This window comes from Anoplophora glabripennis, unplaced genomic scaffold (assembly GCF_000390285.2).
Source record: "Anoplophora glabripennis isolate ALB-LARVAE unplaced genomic scaffold, Agla_2.0 scaffold68, whole genome shotgun sequence".
Lineage (NCBI taxonomy): Eukaryota > Metazoa > Arthropoda > Insecta > Coleoptera > Cerambycidae > Anoplophora > Anoplophora glabripennis.
The window spans coordinates 1,282,192-1,302,107 of record NW_019416739.1 but is presented as its reverse complement, the minus strand read 5'-3'; the positions used below and the strand labels follow the sequence as shown (position 1 = coordinate 1,302,107).

The 19,916-nt window shown below is 32.5% G+C and overlaps 1 protein-coding gene across 1 annotated transcript; it reads right to left on the bottom strand.

The window, feature by feature from the left end:
* Positions 1–7,159: 7,159 nt before the first annotated feature.
* LOC108905191 (retinal homeobox protein Rx2) lies at positions 7,160–16,555 on the bottom strand. The gene is made up of 3 exons (XM_018707978.1): positions 16,349–16,555; positions 12,467–12,581; positions 7,160–7,434 (listed from the first exon to the last, which is right to left on the bottom strand). Exons 1-3 carry the CDS (start codon positions 16,553–16,555, stop codon positions 7,160–7,162), a joined length of 597 nt encoding a protein of 198 aa, XP_018563494.1.
* Between the last annotated feature and the right edge of the window lie 3,361 nt (positions 16,556–19,916).

The following is a 19,916-nucleotide window of genomic DNA, read 5'->3' as shown; positions in this document are numbered from 1 at the left end:
TTTTCTTGCGAGTGTCTAATTTAATTTTGGCCACCATTTTCTAATTATAGGTTTATTCCTCAATAACGACGCACAGATATAAATTTTTACTTTTATTTCAGATTTCAGTAAATATTAGAGCTTCCTAAATAACTGCTTTTTCAACGACCATTAATAATTTTAACATCAATTTTCGTGTTTTGAAAATTTTGTGAATATTTTAAAAATTTTAGTATGATAGTTTCTTCAAACAAATCGCCTTTCTCTTCTATTTCATTATTATTTCTTTAGTTTAACTAGTTTAACTAAACTTAACTACCTACTTTTTATTTACTTTTACTTTCTTTTTTGTTTTTTTCCTGTTTTTCCTGTATCCGAATTGCATTATATTTTACAATAAGATACAAATATTAAAATATAATAGTTTATTTTCCACACTACTTATTTATTTTAAGTACTTGTGTGTAAATGTTAGATTTAACGTATACTACTTGACACTAAATAGTAATTTTAAATTTTCTTCTATGTTAATACGAAGTTATTTGTTGCAAATGGGTTAAGTGTGTATAAAATTAAAATGATAATTGATAAAAATGTTTCCAATAGTTAGTTGTCAGATTAGATAACAATTATTAGAATTAATCGATATTGTTGATCTTTTTTTGACCTTCAACAGTTGCTACACTCTTAGTCAAATTGCATTTAATTTGTGGTTTGTGGACATGAGGCAATTATTCGAAATTAAATACATGCTACTAAATCCTAATTAATTCTTAGGTTTTGTATGATAGCACAATTATCAGTTTGGCTGAGAAAAAAAAAAGTAATTCTATTATAATTTGCACATTTTTATTTTATTGTCATTATGATATTTCACTTCAGTTTAGTATACTTATAAGCTGTAATAAATGAATGAATTCGTTCGTCTAGTGGGCGTGTCAAAAATATCATCGAACCCATTAGCAGTTAGCAATTCCTCCAAAACTACTCCAGCTTTGTGGCTTACTTATTTACTCTCCCATTTTTAGTGCAACATACATTCTGCTACCCTTTATCCATTGCACTAGTTTGGTGAAATTTCGTTATAGACTCTTTCAGATTTAACTTTAATTGTCCCTAAATAACCTATCTTTCGACTTCACGCAAGATGATGTTCCATTGAAAATACTGCATTCTGTTTTGGTGTCACCTCTGACAACAATGTCCTGTGAGCAGACTGTTACTGTACTATGCGATTCCTGCCTGACGACATCCGTTTTTCAGTCTTGTTTATTGATGGTAATTGATTGAAGAACTTATATTGTTGGTGCTTTAGCAGATTGTTCCTCTATCTTCTATCTGCTGTCGACCAATTGCTTGATTTGGACCTGTGCTTTGATTTTTGACATTCCCATGGCAGGCTCCCGACCAATATCGATGTCATAGTTACTTTATGGTCTGCCAGAAGGTTTTGCAGAAATTCCCACACTAGTTGGACGTGGCTTTCTAATTTGTCAGTCTTCGGGAACGTCTGATTGACAGCAGACATGAGCAGAACCTAACAAACCATTCCCATATGTTTATATTGGTTTAATTTTAGTTCTAACAAACCGTACCTTTAGCTGTGCTTCTAAAGTAATTATTAATCAAATATTTCAAATTTTAAAGCCATTTCGATTATATACTTCTAGTTTTTGTAAAGTTCTAGAAATTCTCTTGTACAATGGACTTTACCACCACGTCAGCAAAACGCTAATTACATCTAATTTGAAATACCCTGTATAAAAATGTAGGTACTATAACAAAATAAGAAACAGACTGTTTTACTCGGAATACCTGTAGATATATAACAATAAGCTAAATTTTTATGTAACTGATTCACAAATATTTGGCGTAGCAAAAGCTGTACCAACAAAGGTCAAAACTCCTTCACTCGTTCAGATTAGTTCGTCTGGTATGATGTAAATAATAAGGAATTTGATATAAAACACTCTCATGGGTGATCCATTTGTTTAAATATGTAATATTAAATCATAACTTACATCTCATATCTAGTTAGACGACTAAGTTTAACAATGGAAGGTGAGGTTCATGGTCAACTTGTTTGAAAACCAAGTTTTCGGGATGTTGAGACTAGTATGTACAGTATGATGCAAATGTATGCTATAAACTAATTATTTCAAAAATGGACGACTTAAATTTTAAATTTCGAAAGGCCATCTTATGGTCTACACTGGTGTTGACGTAATGACGCAATCGACGATTTTTTTAAATACAAATAGGGGTCATGAGACACCTCATTTGAAAGGTCTCCTAATCGTCTATCCAACGGTATAATTATTTGAATATTTATTTGTACAGGTTCAAACAAAATTATGTATTTACTTAAGTAGAATGAATTTACAAGAAATGTTCAAACTGATGACCTTCAGCAATGAATCAATGAAAAAGTCGGCCAGTAAATTCTTCTCTAACGTTTTTTGGAACTTGAGGGGTTATTTGTGCAATCTCCGTTCTGAACCACTCTTTTAACTCTTCTAGACTATTTGGTCGATTTTCATAAACTTTGGTATTCAAGTATTCCCATAAAAAGAAGTCTAGTGGGGTCAGATCTGGAGACCTTAGTGGCCATTCGATCGATCCTCAACGGAAAACGTTATTTAAGTAAGTTCGTACATCAACGGTGTGGGGTGCCCCATCTTGCTGGAATCACACATCATCTCTATTTGGAAATAACCGATTCAGTTGTGACAACAGATTCTATAGAGGTTCAGTTAAGTTCTCTTTAAAAAAGTATGGCCCTATAATCTGGTTGTTTATAATTCCGGCCCAAACGTTCACCTTTTCTGGTTATTGCATGCTTGACTTATGGCGGTTTACGTGGTCGTTGAGCATAAAAGTAACTTCATTTGAGAAAAGTACCTTTCTTATGAAACTCCGATCTCTGTTAGATCGTTCCATAATGGTTTCGCAGAATTTGATTCTTCTACGAGTATCAAAGTCATGTTCCAACAGCTCTTGGAGCAGATGTACTTTGTACGAATACCACTCTTCCTTTTTTAGTAGGTGTAACAACAGTTCATTGGTGTAAATTATTATCCAGTGCGACTTGTATCGAGTATGAGGATTTCCTTGAAACACAAGTACTACGTCAAGTTTTTGGGTTTCAGGAACTGATTTTCTTCCACTTTTGCATAGATCTCTAATATAATCATTTCTCGAAACTTTCTTTTAATTTTACTTGTTACTTGTTAAATAAATTCCTTACTTCCTTAGGTACTTTATGTCCACAGCCAATCAGGCCCGGATCCAGAGACTGGTTTTGGGGGTGGCGCAAAGCACTTCTTTATCATTATTATTATTATTATTATTGTTGTTGTTGTTGTTGTTGTTATTTTGATGACGTAAGGTGTAGGTTAGGAAGGGGGACTTGCATTAATATCGACTAACTGCCTGTTGTCGTTTGGAGAAATTGAAGATCTTTAAAAAATGTTGTGCTTTGGGGGTGGCGATCGCCACATCGCCACCCCCTCTGGATCCGGGCCTGCAGCCAATCGTGATTAAAATTTCGATTCGTTCGGATTCTGTAAGCTACTAAATTATACTGATTTAAGGCCCGGTACTTTGAGTCTCGGTTAAAGCTTGATTAACAATCACCTTATAATCGGACTTTTTACTGTTTAATAAATATATGTGACCATATAAATTAAAAAGAAATCTAAGACAATAAACAGTAGCTTTTTATAATTAATTCACTCCATTTAACTATATTTCAAAATTAAAAAAAATTGTTGCTATCCTGTAGCTGCAGCGCTTTAAGATTGTATCATCAAGATTGTAGGGTTCCATGCTTACCTTCCAAACGGAAAAGGGTTCCAGATTCGAAAAACACTTTGAGAAACACTGCACTAGTGGAATAAAGTAACTTTATTTCACACAGTAGTATAATGAAAAAATAATAAACTTTCAAATTTAATTTAATTTACATATTAACATTAACATTTACATTTATAGTAATAGACATTTCATTTTTTGTTTTATCACATTTAACTTTCTTTCCGTTAATAACAACCCTTGTAGCATTGTTGCTATCATTTTCAGAACGCACAACATCTGCTGAAGTTTGTGAAGAATTTGCACAAGTTGCGGATGTCTCTTTTCGTAAGGAACAGCTATATTTTCCTTGGATTTTCCTTGCAATATCAAGTTTGTTAGATATAGACTCCTCAACATAACTTTCTGCTACAGAGGAGCTCTTCCATCCACCATGCCGTTTGATGGTTGTAAGAACAGCACCTTTATTGACCAATAAAGTTGTTGAAGTGCGCCTCATACAATGGCCAGTATATGCTTCTGGATTTGCGATACTCAGAAATGAAGCAACTATTGAGGGTACCTTTGGCAATGTGTTGATTCCAATAGTACATTTTTGATTGATGTATCTTAAAAAGAATATATCTTGTGTTAAGTGAATTGGGCGCAGATAAATATATTTTCTGCATATTTCAACAACACTCAGGCAAAATCCTTTTTCTATAATTATTGTAAATTTTCTTGAAATCCCCATCTTGGTGTCAGGTATTGAAACAAGTAGGTAACTGCCAACGTCCTGTACGTAAATTTGTTAATTCGCAGCATCGACAGGCACCAGAAACTCCCATTATTAGTGCAACCAAATAGTATATTAAACAACAAGGTTTGAAAACGACTCTTTGCACACGAGTGAGACATATTGGTGGACCGAGCCGAAGGCAAGGTCCACAAGTCGAGCGAGTGTGCAAAGAGGTTTCCAAACAAGTTTTTTACGATACTTTTTATACGACTGCAAACAGATACCACAAAAATCAAATTTTAATTTAAATCGTTTTTATTACTAAAATTGCCTACGCATTAACAAAATAAATTAAATACAACTTTTAATTTAACTCGTTTTTATTAAGAAAATTACTAACGCATTAACAAAAGAAACTAATATTTAATATTTATGGTAACATTTGAACATTCCTTCAAGGTTACGCTGGAAAAAGCAGTAGACGATCGTTGTTCTGGTTATCTGACTATCTTTTTCTAAACTTCCATTTTATTTCTCAAACAGTCATCAACGTAGCCTTCGGCAACTGTACTGGATTTCCACCCTCCATGGCGTTTGAGGGCAAGCAGATTTGAGCCAGAATTGACTAAAATTGTGGCCGATGAACGCCGAAAACAATGTCCCGTGTAACTTTCTGGATTCTCTAGCATCAAAAACTTGGCGATTTCCCTAGCCATGTTTCCAATTTTGTTGATGCCAACGTTTTGGCTTGAACATTTTCCGTTTTGATAGTTTAAAAAAAACCTGCCTGTCTTCAGATTAGGAGGACGAAGAGCACAGTACTTTTTTAAGATAGTGTAAAGGTTTCCTGTAATTGTAAAACACCTTGGTACCTTTGTTTTTGTATTCTTCAGTTTAATCAGCATAGCACTGCCGAAATCTTTGGTGTCTTCTATTTTGAGATAACATAATTCCTCCCTTCGACATGCCCCAGATAGTCCAACTGCCACCACCGCCTTGATAAGTAAATATTTGTCGTCTGATGCTTTCGTCAAAAACCGGCAAAAATCATCTTCTGTGAGGATTTGGGACTTCTTTGGGACGTAGTTTTCGGATTTTCGTTTGATTAGCGCTTGCAACTTTTTATAGCTTCCAAGATCTATGTTGTGATTGGCACTTAACGTTGACTTGAGCATCGAAAAAATCGTCCACAACGTCGAAGATTTATATTTCTTAGATAGTTCTTCAAAATACACCATTACTGCGTTTTCTGAGAAAGTTTGGACATTTTTGGCTAGTCGCCAGTCCATAAATCGGCTTAACTCAGCTTCATACCTGCTTCTGGATTTTGTGGGCAGCAGTTCCGAACATATTTCGCTTGCTTTCTGTAAAATCTCTTCAGAATCACACATTTTCACACCCAAACTTCGGGAATTCAACAATTTTTGAAGTATCTAATCAACAAAATAAAGGAGCCGTGACGGTTGCTATGAAACTCAGCCAACTTGAAACATTGCATAATTTGGGTGACAACATCAAACAAAAATCACAATCTGGAGACGCGTGTGCAAAGATGACATAACCGTGTGCAAAATGTTTAGCACAAGGCGTATGCAAAATACCGTTTTCAGAGCGTGTTTTCCGTGCGCAAAACCCCCTTTTGCAAGACAGTCGTATAAAAAATAATTTAAAATTCACTGTAAACCTCACAACACGTAGAATGTAAAGAGATATTACCTTAATCATTAAATATTCTTTATCGGAAGCCCCAGTCAAAAATTCTTCAATATATGCTCTTTCCAATATTGCAGCTTTTTTTGCTTTGTATCCTCTCGAGTCACTCTTCAAATAAGCAGTAAGCTTGTTATATTTTCTAATATCTATATTTTTGTAGACTTTTATAGTAGCCTTAAACATCGAATACTTCGACCACATAGATGAAATTGCATATTTTTTTCTTCAAGTTTTAAAAACACGATAGCATGACTTCTTCACTTATTGTCCTTACTTTCCGTATTTTCCTCCATTCGTTAAATTCGGTGAACACTTTTTTGTAATGTTCCCTGGATTTCGCTGGCAATAAATTGAAAATTGCTCCTTGAGCTTCTTCAAAAACAACCACAGGAGCACAATTACTTTCTTGCATTTTTACCAAATTCAGATAGAACTGTTTATTAAATAATTGATAATAAACAACGTACCATAGCAACCAGTAAGTATAACAAAACTTACCACGTTTTATTGAGTACTAGTAAGAAATATCAAATCGTGCCATTATTTTTTCATTAAATTCCCCCACAAATATGATTGTGATGTGATTATGGATAAAACGTTGTATTGCATTCGTGTTTTAATTACCTTTTATCCACTTAAGAATATTAAACATTTTGCGTGGATGAAATGCTACTTAAAAGACAATAAATAACTATTATAAACACATTTTCCAATAAAGAGTTTTAACGGATTGTAGGTAATTTTATTTGCTGCAATTTCTATACATTCCAATATTAAAACTTAAATTAGAATTGACTCTATACAGAGTTAAAATTTATTTGATTTACGATATCTAAATCCGTATCGAGTATTAACGCTATATTTATATAATTAACTTATTAAACTTCTAAATCTCCTAATACTAAGTAATATTGCAAATTCTGTTCAGCATTCTAGTTATGACTCGCTTCGTGGATGACTATTTGCAGATAAATTTTTGTTAATTTCGAAATTATCTACGATGTGAGTAGTTTTTGCCACAGAGAGATCATCTGGTCCCCCAGGAGACAAGGGAGTAGGACTAGGAGAGCTTCTTAGACTGTGTGGACTCCTGCTTTCCGTTCTTGGAGAACACTGACAGGGCACAGGTAGGCCTGGGTTCATGAGAGGGTATTCCGGTGGTTTTTCTTGCATCTCCGGATTTCCCGGAAGAGGTGGACCGCTGGGTCTTCCTAAAAAAATATATTGTAGTTAGTAGTCATCGTTAAACAGTCATTTTGTACTGGTTGTATTGTAGGAAATAACTACTATGCGGGCTACATGTCCCGACAATCAATGAAATTTAACACCAATATCTAATAAAGAACTAATTCGAACTCATCAGATATACGCCGGTTATTGATCCACACCAATATGCCATAGGTGAGACACTGGAAGAAGATCCAGTTATTTTTGATGTCTTAACTAAAGATATGGAGGGAATATACGCGAGACGTAGAATGCTAGATAGTTTAATACCTTACTTCTTTAAAAAATATTGCATTTATACTGATAATATATATCTGATGATCATTGACCATGTCAGAATCTTGACAACGATATGTCGCGCCAGTTTGTAAGTTAGCATCTGTCACTCCAATCTATAAGAAAGCACATAAACTAGGTCTCACTATTTATCGGCCTATAAATGTGCTTCATACCGTTTGGGAAGTTAAGGGGAATTTGTAATCGCTGAATCGATAATGGAGTTCCTACTTCTGAAAACGTCATACCAAACCATCAGCATGGACACTTATTTTTACTTTGTGACTGAATCCTGTCTATGGATAATGAATAACCCGTTCGTTACCATCTATCTGGACTTCTCAACAGAGTTTGACAGAGTACCAATGAGAATATTGTCTATAGACAATGGAAATTTGATCGATGGATTAGGAACCTTTTACCAAATAGATTTTTCAAGGTCGGACTGGACAACGCTTTTTTCGCGAAAAGACCTGTCTTGGGTGGAATTTCTCAGGACCCGTATACGGGTTCATTACTCTTTCTCATTTACTTCATTGACATTAAACATCTAGTCAGTAATTAAAAATCTTTTTACGCAGACGACACCAAGATATAGGTTAATCTCATCACTCACCATCGGTCTCTCCAAAAAGACTTAATTTCCATCAGTAACTAAATAGTACTTCATCTTGGCAAGAACAACCCTTTTCTATTATATCATTTGAATGGATACTGGTTACAATGGCAATGCACAACGATTTAGAGTCCGAATTAATTATAAATAGCCATGGTCAGACCATATCAATTCAGTGTGCAAACGTGCAAAATACTGGACTACTTTTATTTCATAAAACTTTTCTATATTCCAGTTATAGGTATGTGACCAATTATTGAATACATTGGTCTGATGTGATGCTCTAATCTCATCCATGAACAAAAGATACTGAAAAACGTTGGATATTTAGCAACAAAGCTTTCCTGCCCTCTTATATTGACTGTCAATCGATGACCAAATCATAAGTTTTCAATTTTCTGTAGCTCTGCCTTCATGGTGATTTAATTTTAACTTTCAAAAGAGTAAAGTACAATTTTGGGCACCTTCTCTGTCAACGCAGACTACTGAATTTTTTTTGTCGCAATTTGGATTTCCCCCCTTCCAATTTAAATTGTATAATAAGAATATGTGAATGGTACTACCCAATACTTTGGCCTTGGCCAATATGTCCACATTGGTAGCAGTTGCTTTTTCAGTATCATTAGATTCGCCTAGTGGGAGGTAGAGGGCGTGCTCTCATAGTACCTGCGAAATTTCAGGTCACTCTTTGCTATATTGCGATCGTAAGTCCTAGACAATGAGTAGCAGTGACCCTTCATAGATATGACATTCGCCTACGTCTCGTGTAGTCATTTTTTTAAGAGAAAAGTCTTTTAAGAAACAGTGGTTAAATTTGACTAACTGCTAGCTGATGTCATTATTGCAGAAACAACCAAAAATAAAACAGAAAAAAGAAAGCAATGGTGCAGAAGATAACTGAAAATTTAAAAAACTTCTTAATTTTGCCTTGAGACAGAAATTGAAGCAATAAATTGCGACAGAAAATGTCTGTTTTTAAATCAAAGAAACGTTTATAAAGATTGTCAAAGCAATACTGAGGAATAATTCTATCAAAATTATCTTTTGAACAAGCTATCAAAAGTTATGCACTTTATGTAAAACATGCAGGATATTTTATTGAGAATGGTTTAATGGGAGAAACTCGGGATCAAAACAGAGCGATTGAGCTGAACAAGCTTTAATCAAATAAATGTTCCGCCGTTTCAATTTGTAGGATGCCAGAGTTAAAATATTGGTAATATTTCGAAAATAGTCGTACCAATCAGGTTAAAAATTTAAATAGGTGTGTGTTTTTTAGGGCGAGAATTGAAAAATAACATTTAACTACTTTGTGTTTATCGGTAGGGTCATTACAGTTACACTTTGCTTTGTGCTGTAAATATGGCATAAATATTTTTGTTCTTCACAAATCGACAGGTTAGATACAAAATAATAGAATCTTGTTTAATTTTGAGTAAAAATGATGACTAGTTAAGAAAATAATAATAATTTTCGGAATAAAAGTGAATTTCTATGTTATTGCATGTTAAATAAGAATATTAATAAATCGTTGAAAAATAAACTAAACAATGAATGATTTAATAATTTGTATCACTTCAGGAAGAAGATATTGAATAGTTAGTTAGAATTGTCAATGAAGTGGATAATATAGGGCATTATAAGGAATTGCTTGGACATAGGTCCTTTGTCAGAATAAGATGAATGTATTATGAAACATCTCTACACTCGAAATAATGCGATCGCTGATTGCTTGATTAGAATTTCGTTAAAGCATAAAAAACAACTGAGTGTTGCGCTTCTGATAGATAACCAATTCTTTCTTTAAATAGGACCCTCTGTATATTTGTCTTGTAAACTCTAGTTTTTGTTTACAAAAAATATAGTGTTTGTGAATAAGTGCGAAATATTTTAGGGGGTGGTTGCCGAAGTTATTTTGTGAAAAAAAGTTCATATAAACGTAGGTCGAAATATGCTTCATTTCCGAGATACAGAGTGTTTAAATTTTAAGTTTTTATTTATTTTTATTAATTGTCAAAGAATTTTAAAGATATTGACTCGAAATTTATCACTAGAAATTAAAAATACACAACTTGCAGTAAAATATGTTTTATTTTTTTCGTCAAAAAATGGTGCATCCTACGAAAAAAAATTAGGAGGCCAATTTCATTAAGAATTGATAGCGGATTTCCAAAAAATATCAAAACGGGAAAAAGTCAATGACGTACGATTTTTTTTATTAAAAAAAGGTTGTGGTATTCTCGCACGAACGCCACTGGTGCAAGTAGAAATATTCGGATCACTCCAAAAATGCACATTGATCCCTCCAATGCGTGTTTCAAATTTCGAGTCAATATCTTTAAAACTCTTTGAAATAATTAACAAAAATAAATAAAAACTTAAATATTTCGATCTACGTTTACATGAACTTTTTTTCACAAAATAACTTCGGCAACCAACCCCTAAAATATTTCGCACTTATTTACAAACCCCCTATATACATGTCATATATTTGATTGACAGTTGACAGCACAATATTTTGGTTTATATACTGATCCTCCAAAGTGAATAAAGTCAAGAGAGCCATGAAACCAGTGCGTATGTATGCTCTTGTATTGCAATCAGAAAAATTGGAGGAAGCTAAAACACGACAAATATACAGGGTGTTTCAATATTCAATTGTTTTTCTATGTACTTCCTTGATATCGCAAGAAAATTTACTAAAACTTTGAATTCTATAATTTTTTATTGCTAAATAGAAAGTTAAACAAGATAAGGAAGATTAAATTGTTATATGAACGACCATGTATACTGGGTGAGTCAAAATTTACTCCCCAGCGGCCGGATATATATTCTAAAATAGAAAATAAAACAAAAATGTAGAAATGAACGAAGCCGTTTTCGGAAAATTTTGTAAAGAAAAATTCAAATTTATATTTTTTGTTTAATATTGACACCATTAAAATCCATAGAAAATAAGAAATAGCAAAAACGAAGATCCTTCTGGCTTTGGCTAACCTTCAAAAACATTACCATTTTCGTTAATATACCTCTGCAATCTGTGGTAGAAACTCCTGGCAACAGAACAGAAATTAGCTTCATTTATTTCCGCTACTGCTTCATGGATCCTGCCAATAACAGCATCCCCGCCAACAGGCATAGTAACATAAACCTTTTCTTTTCTGTATTCCCATAACCAAAAGTCTATCGGAGTCAAGTCAGGAGACTGGGGTGGCCATGGTGTTGGTCCACCTCGTCCAATCCATTTATTAGGAAAACGGCGGTTCTAAATATGTCGTACTTGTAATGTGGCATGTGCGGGCGCACCATCATGATGAAACCACATAATTGCACGTTGTTGTAGAGGAATATTTTCTAACAAACCTGGCAAAATGTTCTCGAAAAATTTACTGTAATTTTCACCATTCAGTTTTTGTCCGGCCAACTTGATTAGTCAGTCGAAATTGCGCATTTATTGAACTAAACTTTATTCGAAAACGGCTCCGCTTTCGAGATTTTAGTATTCTACATTTTTGTTTTATTTTTTATTTTAGAATATATATCCGGCCGCTGGGGAGTGAATTTTGACTCACCCTGTATACATATGAACTAAGTATTCATTCATATTTATTTATCTACTATTTCCAATATAGCAATTTTTATTTTTGTTCCGCCATCGATAGATCTAGTAAGATATATTTGACAATGATTAAATATCAAAGCAAAAGGTTTCTAAATATTTTTTTAAGGATATGTCAATGCATATTAATAAAAATAATAAATAAATTGTTAAATTTTATAAAAAAAAACCGTACCTATTAAGTGTAAGTAACAAGAACCCTTACAATATCTTCAATTTGTTTAAAACTTAATTGTTATTTTTTAAATGTGTATTGTTTGTTGTTAACAAAACATTATATTTTATCTGCAGATGGGTGCACGCGCGAAACGTACGAACGTACGTAATAAAAGTTAAAGAAAACTATGACAACTATTTTATTGACCGATGTCTCAGGAAAGAAAGCAAAATTATGCTCTGTATCGTGTTTACACACTTTCTTTTTTATATTTATAATTTGATAACTTCATCCATCCCAAAAAATAAGTAATGTTTAATTTGGTACATGAATTTGCAAAATAGTTACCCGTTAATATTAGTTGGGGAGATGTAATTCCCAAACAGCGCATTCTCCAAGCATCCTGTAACAATTGAAGTCGGGCTTGTTTCCGCCATTTTGCCCGTCGATTTTGAAACCAAACCTATTAAATTAAATTAAATATTAGATATTAACAAATCATGAGTTTTTAAGCTAGTCAAAAGTTTCATTTACCCATTGCATTAGGGCCAGAGTCTATTTTAAAGTATGTAAATGAATTGAAATGAATTGCTATGATAATTGCGTAGAATTACACTTTTGGGTGTATATTTTCTTTTTGCAACGTATTTTTACGTTTTACGTAGCACTTTTACATTTTAAAATGTGTTACTCCTAGTCCTTTATGCGCTTTTACTATACAGTGTGTTCCAAAATGATGGAACAAAATTAATTTTTTTCCAGTTGAAATTTAAAAAAATCATCGAAACCGGCCAATTAGTAAAAGTAAAAATAGAAGTTGGCACTTTTTCTGCAATATTGTTTCTTTTTTTGAGCCATATTTGACAGACCTATAACATTACCGATATATTTTTTAATAGGACGAATTCAGCTATATAAGGTTATACCTACTTTTTTGTTATAGTTGTCAAAAAAATGTAAAAATGTGTCTTTTATGTCCTACTAACGACTATTTCAAACAATCATAGTCTCTTCTATACTATACAAAAAAAAACATGTCTATAACCACATAAAATTCACCAGATACCTTAGGTATAACGTGAATCGTTTTATTTCCAATTCATTCGTTGTATAAGTCGAAGTATAAAAGATTTATCTGGATCAGGAAGGCGGAATACGCTAAAAATTACCGTCAAAATGTGATGCTCGCCGTTACTGAAAATCCTCACTCATCCATTAGATCAGTCTCAGCCAATTTCTACTTGTCGAAGTCTTCAGTTCACAGAACTCTGAAGTCTCAAAAGTGGTATCCTTACAAAGTTAACGTCTTACAAGAACTATGTGCGGATGACACAGACAGACACATAATTTTCACTGACGAAGCAACTTTTCGCTTAAACGGAACCGTGAACAGGCAAATTACTAGGTTTTGGAGCTCAGAAAATCCATATCGGATGTAAGAGAAACATACACAACGGCCGAAAAAAGTGAATGTTTGGGCTGGAATAGTAGAAAATCGCATACTGGGACCTGATTTCTTTGAGGGCAATTTGACAGGCGACATTTATTTGGATTTTTCATAACCCTAATGAGCACGATATGCCTGCTGGTGATGTCTGGTTCCATCAAGATGGCGCCCCTCCACATTTTCGCCTCGATGTAAGAAATTACTTTCCCAAATTGATTAGTAGGCAGAAGAGGACTGCTTGAATAGCCACCACGCTCCCCTGACTTAACACCACTAGATTTTTTGTGTGGGGTTATCTAAATCTAAAAAGCAAAGTGTGCAATGGTTAATGGGGCCACTTTGAACATTTGCTGTAATAAAATAAAAAGTAGTACTAAATTATTGTTTTCATTTAATTCCTCCATTTTTTTAACATAAGTACCTAAGGTACTCTGGTGAATTTTATGTGTTTATCGATGTATTTTTTTTAGAAAAAAGCTTTAAATTAAGTAGAAAAAGATTAATAAAGTGTAGGCACGTTTTTTAAAGTACAGAAAAGACTATGATTGTTTGAAATAGTCGTCAGTACGACATAAAAGACAACTTTTTACATTTTTTTGAAAACTATAACAAAAAAGTAAATATGACCTTATACTGCTGAATTGTCTTAAGAAGGGCTATCTATTTATATTGTAAAATATGGAGCGTCCTATTCAAAATAAATGTTGCAGAATAATAATGTCTCGATTTATTTTTCTTCTTAAAAATACTATGTAGTTTTTCTGTATTTTAGTAAAATAACACTTTAAGTGTCGTAAAAATACATATATCGATAATATAAATTTATATTCTAGGTGAATTACACAAAAAGTGTAAAATTACATGCCTAATGCAACTTTACCAATGATCTAGTGTGTAATTTTACACAATTTTTTTACGAGAGTAGGCATGGACATATAAATTTAATGAAATTTGAAAGTAATTGCAAAGAGTATAAAAGGAATGTTTTGATTAATGCAGATTTGTGTAACAGATAAAATCAACATTAGAGGCCTATATATACAGGTGTTATTTTTTGTAAGAATGTTAATAACAAGGAGACAACTGTTTCGAAATTTCTGTTTCTGTTACTGTTTCCTCAGAAAATGCTGCTTCTTTATAAGTTTGATTTATTCATATGGATGAATCGTAATAGTAGCTAGTAGGTACTACACTACAGTAGTAGGACATGTGAAAAAATTAGGAAACTCGTTAAAAACTCTAAGTAAACTAAAGGAAAGTGATTCTTCAAGTCATGTTAACAAGAAAAACTCATCCTGAAATGCTGTGTTTTTGATATGTCGATATACATCCATTTAAGGTTTTGACAAACATGTTTTGAATCTTTTCGATGTAAGTATTTCATAAATTGATTTTATGCGAAACTTTATTTGCTTTATTAAAGTGTTTTTTTTTTCTGAAATTAAAATTTAAATGTACCCTTTACCTTCTCCTATCAAAAAGAGCCTCCCTTCATATTGCAACTTGCCATGATTAGTTTTTTAAGTTTCTAATAACATAATTTCGCTCACGTTTTGAGCCGGCGCTAGCGAAGTACTCACAAAAATTCATTGTTGTCTGTGTTGAGAAAAGACGTTTCTTCTGCAGTGAAGTAGATTTACAAAAAATATAACTACAAAATTAGAAACAAACTGTCATTTAATAAGGCTTTTAGAAGATTAAAGTTTCAGAAAATCGAGTAATCTCGTTTGTAAGACACATCGAAGAAAGAGAAATTAAGAATTTTTTTTAATTGCCTTTGAAGAATTACTTTTCCCACATTAAATTTCTTAGGAAATAGAGTGCAGAAATATTAAGAGAATAAATTTAACTTTATAACTAACATTTCGTTTTTTTTAACAATGTCTCCTTGGTTAAAGCGAGATGATAAGAATTTTTGTTGTTTTCTATACAAGTTAATTTGCAGCGGTGAATAGTGTTAATGTCTCACGTAACTACATCATAATAATTTTAGCATTTTGGAAAAATATATATTATATACCTGTATATATACCAAGGGAAATAATGATGGTATTAGAAACTATTAGGGTAGACATAGGTGCTCATTATTAAATCAATGTCGTATTAATTTTTGATAATAGCATATTTTAGATTGATTCAGAAACATGAAATGAAAGCAAAGTTTTATCTGAGTCTGGCAACTGAATCGGAACAATGTCAGGAAGTTTTAAATGAAAATTTAAATGGTAAATAGTTATGTACATAATAATTTTGATTAAAGTCCATCAGAGTTTTCGCTCTTGTTAGTGAGGTACCAGTTTTTTTAACACAGTTTGGAATGAAAGTATTACCTCGAAATATCTCGGTAGATGTTAGAAAAATAATTCTAATTTTTTAAAGTGACAAGAGGTAAGTGTCTAAGACATTTGACATTGTTCCAAACAAATTCAGCTTCTAAAATGAAGTGAAATGAATATTTTTGTTTTAAATATTATATTTTCAAAGAATGTCGAAATATAATTTAAGTCTTAATACAAAATTTCAAAGAACATCGATATAGTGATTTGTACTTCTTTTTCACTACCTGCTTTTTGTATTGCGAAATTTTTAGTTAGACAAAAAGAATTTCACAAAAACAACCTTTGACTGGTTCTGCTGGCACAAGCGCTATTTTGATAAAATTTTTAACAATTTTTTCAATGATGTTATTCCAGTTAAAAACTCCGATATAATTTATTTAAAAAAGTACAGTGTGTTTTGCATAAATTAACACATATGTTTAAAAATTAGTAACTCTCACTTACTTGAACTCTAGCTTCGGACAGACTAATCCTGAGAGCGACTTCTTCTCGAAGAAAAACGTCGGGGTAGTGCGTCTTCTGAAAGAGGGCTTCCAGCTCCTGAAGCTGTTGAGGACTGAAAGTGGTACGGTTGCGCCTCTGCCGTCTTCTCCCAAACATATATTCGGTAAGCAGATCCCCTGGCAAAGAGGATAAGTATGGCCCTGCCATTATCCGTCTTTATGAGGTTTTCGATAACACAGTTAAATTCAAACTGTGTTTCTGAATTGCATGTTATTATAGAAATTAAACAAGACTCCACCCTGCATTTGTTCTCATTGGTTCTCAATAGACGCCTCAGAGGCGTCGGGACGCCCGCGCACAGCTTCCCTTAATAAAATAGTGCTTTTATTGGTTGTTTACCTGCAACAAGTCTCCGTTTTCGCTCTATCGGTTTTAATACTCTTATGCCTTTGAGGAAATATGATAAAATATATTCGTCTTGGCTTTTTCTTCGCAGTTTCAAGTCACAAAAGGGGAATATCAGAAAAAATAAATAAAGCAATAAGTACAAAAATTGTCTAGATCGTTTCTTAAACGAAAAAAAAAACAATGATTAGCTTATTTGAGAGATGGATATGACTACCGTTTTTGTCATACTATACAGGGTGTATTTAAATGAAGAAGCACAAGTGGCTTCTGACCATCTTGGCTCCAAAGTGTGATAATTGCACCAAATAGTTCATAGTTGCTACATTCGCCAGTTGCAGGGAGTTGAAAAGTTTTTTGCAGTTTTACAAATAAGCAAATATCTCAAAATATGTTTGATGTAGGTTAGGTTAGGTCTTAGCCATCTTGGGGATGGCGACTTAACTAAATAAAAGTAAAAAAATCATTGAATTCACATATAATTATATTATATCTGTTATTTTGGAATTACACCATCCAGCAAGTGTTTGATCGTTAAAATCACCGTTAAAATATAAAATCTACAAACTAACAAATAAAAGACAATGGCAGTATGATATGCTCAAATATTATCCATAGCAAACTTTTTTTACTAGTTATATTTGTACAAAATATATCATAATTGCCCTGTAGGAGATTGTAAGTAGTGTTATAAACAAAATGTAATGAAGACAGTTAATATGATAATTTGAATGAAAATAATGATTTTCTCTACATGAAGGCTTTCCACAGAAAATTTCAAGAAACAAAATCTCTTGAGGCATCTCAATAAGAGAATAATATATTTTCTAAAGAATCTCTATACTTTATGTGACCAGAATTCCATATCAACGAAGCATACTCAAGTTTAGATCTTAGGAATGCATTGACAAACAAAAACAATACCTATATTAGTATCTTTAAAACCCATGGACTTCCTAACAACGAAACCTAAATTGTTGTGTTACTTGGAAAATTAAGTGCAAGTTTTTCATCAAAGTCTTTAATGTATTAGGGATGATTCAATGCAACACTGTCTAATTTATACTCATATAAAAGAGGCTCCCTTACTCCGGCTGTATTGCAGAATATATTGCACTTTTCAACATTAAGACAAACATTGTTTTTATCACAACATTTCTTAATACTCGAGAGGTTTATTTGTAATTTTTGCAGTCAGATATAAAACATATAGGAGGAAGCAGCATGCATCAAGTTGGTGTTAACGTCCAGGTTTTCGACTATTTTATTAATAGATGAAGAAAATAAAAGGGGTTCAAGTACAGAGCCCTGCGGAACCCCAAAAATAGCCTGAATTTTGTCGGACATGAAGCCACACTATTAGACAAATAGTTTTTTCTGTTATTTGAATATTTGTGGACAACCAAAAAATTCAGTGGCGTAGAAATGTGTTCCTTACTACCTATTTTCCTACGTCGTTTTTTGTTCTTAACTATTACCTTGTGCTTAAAATTGTATTTGCCAGAAATAATTCTTTTTAAATATTTTGTATGAAACGAATTTTAGAGATATTTTGTTCTTATTCAACTATGAAGTAAGTTGTCTTATAAGTAGTAAGTCTCATTTTAGACAAAAATTAATAACTTGAAAATTATTAGTTTTAAGAAGGGATACTTTTCTGGAAAATGTTATTGGGTCAAACAACAACAAGAAAATGATATTTTGGATACGACCATGTATGATTATTTTCTGTGTAAGTAAACTGCTCTGTTCGTATAAAATGTCAAAAAATATTGTCCAGAAAAGTTATTTAAAATTATAATTTATGTTACTGTGGCAATTTTGAAGACAATCATTAGTTTAACTCAATCATCAAATTTGCATCTTGTTGAAATTAATAGTTGTAAATAAAATAACTTTTTAATTTTCACCTTTGAGGGCCCGTAACTTGTTAACGAAGGCCCGTATGAAAAAATATATATGAAGAACTGATATTATTTTGACATCTATTCGTACTAGACTTTTTTGTATAAAGGACACCCTGTATACAAGTTTTACCTGTTTATTGGAAATTAGGTGTGTAATTCAATGTTGGTTAGGATATGTAGTCTCCAGAGTCGTCGTTTCCTATAATATCCACAGTGAGAGTGGCAAAGACAGGAGACCTTATTAGTATGGCAGGTATCTTCTGTGCAAAAATTTTACTTAGGTCTGGTAAATATAGTTCTTTTATGGAGGTTTTCACAGATGAATTTGGTCAAGTTTTAAGTTTCTTTTACCTTTAAATATAATTAACTAATGCTTAGATATAGTGCGTATAAATCTTAGTTTATCAACTAAAGAACATCACTTAAGAGTAATTATCTATATGTCACCAATATTGTAAAGTATCCTATCTACGAGCATATGTATAATAGGAAGTTATTTTAAAAACACGTAGGTGTATTCCTCTTTTCCATCACTCAACTTTTTATTAAGTAAATTTCAAATAAATATTGAATGCACGACTTTTTATTTTTAAGGAAGATTCAATATCAATTTGCCAAATGAGTTCCGTATACGTTCATGTACAGGGATATTTAGATAACATTATTCGTATCCTATAACCCTTACTTTCAGACTAATTGTAAGAAAAAAATGGTGTGGGGGTGCTGGAGTCCTGAAAAATTTTCTTGAACCTTTAAAAAATAAATAGTTAAAAAATGTCTTACCAGTAAAGTAGAACGCCAAATGTGTATTTTTCATGATTACATACATGATGTTGCAATTTGATCTGGAACACCCCTGTCATATTTTAGTTCGTCGTACAATTTCAAAGATTATGTTTTTTTATACAGGGTGATATGGTAGTGACGTCACCATTACGCTATTTCAAGTTTTTTTGTGAGTAGTAATCTTTCATGAATACCAGAAAATGTGGTTTAATTCGGCACCTTTTAAAGCATCTATTTCTCAAGTTTTATTAATTTATGACTCTTCTCAATTTTTTTACGAAGTTTTTACAATAAGGCGACTGCGAATGCTTCCCTACCATGTTTATGTATCTTCAAGAGAATTTAATTTTGTTAAGGGAAACAAAAATGTACATTTTAAACTTGGGTGAGTCAGTTTTTTGTAGACAAACTTTAACAGGAGATAGAACACATGTTTTTAAAAAGAAAAGTTCCTATAAACATATGTCGTA